Here is a 1,075-nt window from a genome sequence, read left to right on the forward strand (position 1 = left end):
TTATGCGCGCGCACCTGTACCTGTGTCTACATATACGATAAACAAATGCTTCCTACTAACGTCTTTACTTATCTTAGCGGGCAGTGCCTCGCCAATGGTAAAGTTGAGGTGGCCGGCGATGGCCTCCAGGATGCGAATGCCGCGGCCGTAAAGCCTGGTATACTCCGTGCCGTTGGGCGCCACCACCTTCTCCTCCATCATCACGGGCTCGAAGGGCCAGATGGCGATGGGGAGGGGCGCGCCGTGAAAGCTGCATGAGGGATTTTGCATGGCTAAGTGGTCAAAGTGATCCTTAGTTACCTAAGATGCAGTTTGATAATAGAAATATAACAATATATATGTTCTGCAGGTATGATAGATAGAGTTCATCTCTTATTTCACGTAGAAAATCATGTAGTTTGACATATTCTTCCGTTTTCTTTTGGTGAAATAGCATATCGCCCTACGTTGCCTCAACAGGGACTCGGGGATCTTACTTGGTATACTTTTCCGGGAAGAGAGGATGCTGAGTGAGGAACACCATGCCCCTCCTTGGCGTCCAGGTGGCAACGCGAACCGTCTGGGCACCACCTGGACCGTACTTGAAATGACTGTACAAACCATACCTGGGGTACATGAGAAATATGGTGAAAAAAGTCGTAGTTCGTAGATTTTAACTGAATCTACATAAACATAAACAGTGAGAGACAGTTAAAACCACTACTTCAATACGATTCTCTATCTCTCTTTTTAAGCCTTTAATACAATATCCCCGTTATACAATACGATACTTCCTTCTTAAACTGCACCTCATATCGCTTATAGCATCGTCCATATTAACGAGCATGGTGTTCAGCATTGAGAAGAGCCAGAGGTCCTTCATAAGTCCCAGGAATTGCTGCCTCTCGAGCCTCGTCACCACGAGGACCCTGTTCTCCCACACCGCCAGGCGCCCTGCGTCGGCCAGTTCGGCGAAGGCGCTGAGGAATTCGAGATCTTGGCTCACCACGATCACTGTGACTCCTCGGAACGACTTTCGGACCTGCTTGAGGTATCGGATAGATGCTAACTGGTCTTGTAATTTACCAAAGAAATG

General features: G+C 47.7%; 1 protein-coding gene across 1 annotated transcript in view; it reads right to left on the reverse strand.

The window, feature by feature from the left end:
• Window positions 1–1,075, reverse strand: part of LOC119589330 (glutamate receptor ionotropic, delta-2-like) — a 4,360-nt gene that overhangs the window by 1,301 nt on the left and 1,984 nt on the right. Inside the window, exons 4-6 of the mRNA XM_037937949.1 lie at window positions 789–1,021; window positions 477–605; window positions 61–250 (exon numbers count right to left, since the gene is read on the reverse strand). Coding sequence (XP_037793877.1) covers window positions 61–250; window positions 477–605; window positions 789–1,021 — 552 coding nt within the window. The remainder of the gene's footprint in view (window positions 1–60; window positions 251–476; window positions 606–788; window positions 1,022–1,075) is intronic.

This window comes from Penaeus monodon, chromosome 25 (assembly GCF_015228065.2).
Source record: "Penaeus monodon isolate SGIC_2016 chromosome 25, NSTDA_Pmon_1, whole genome shotgun sequence".
Classification (NCBI taxonomy): Eukaryota; Metazoa; Arthropoda; class Malacostraca; order Decapoda; family Penaeidae; genus Penaeus; species Penaeus monodon.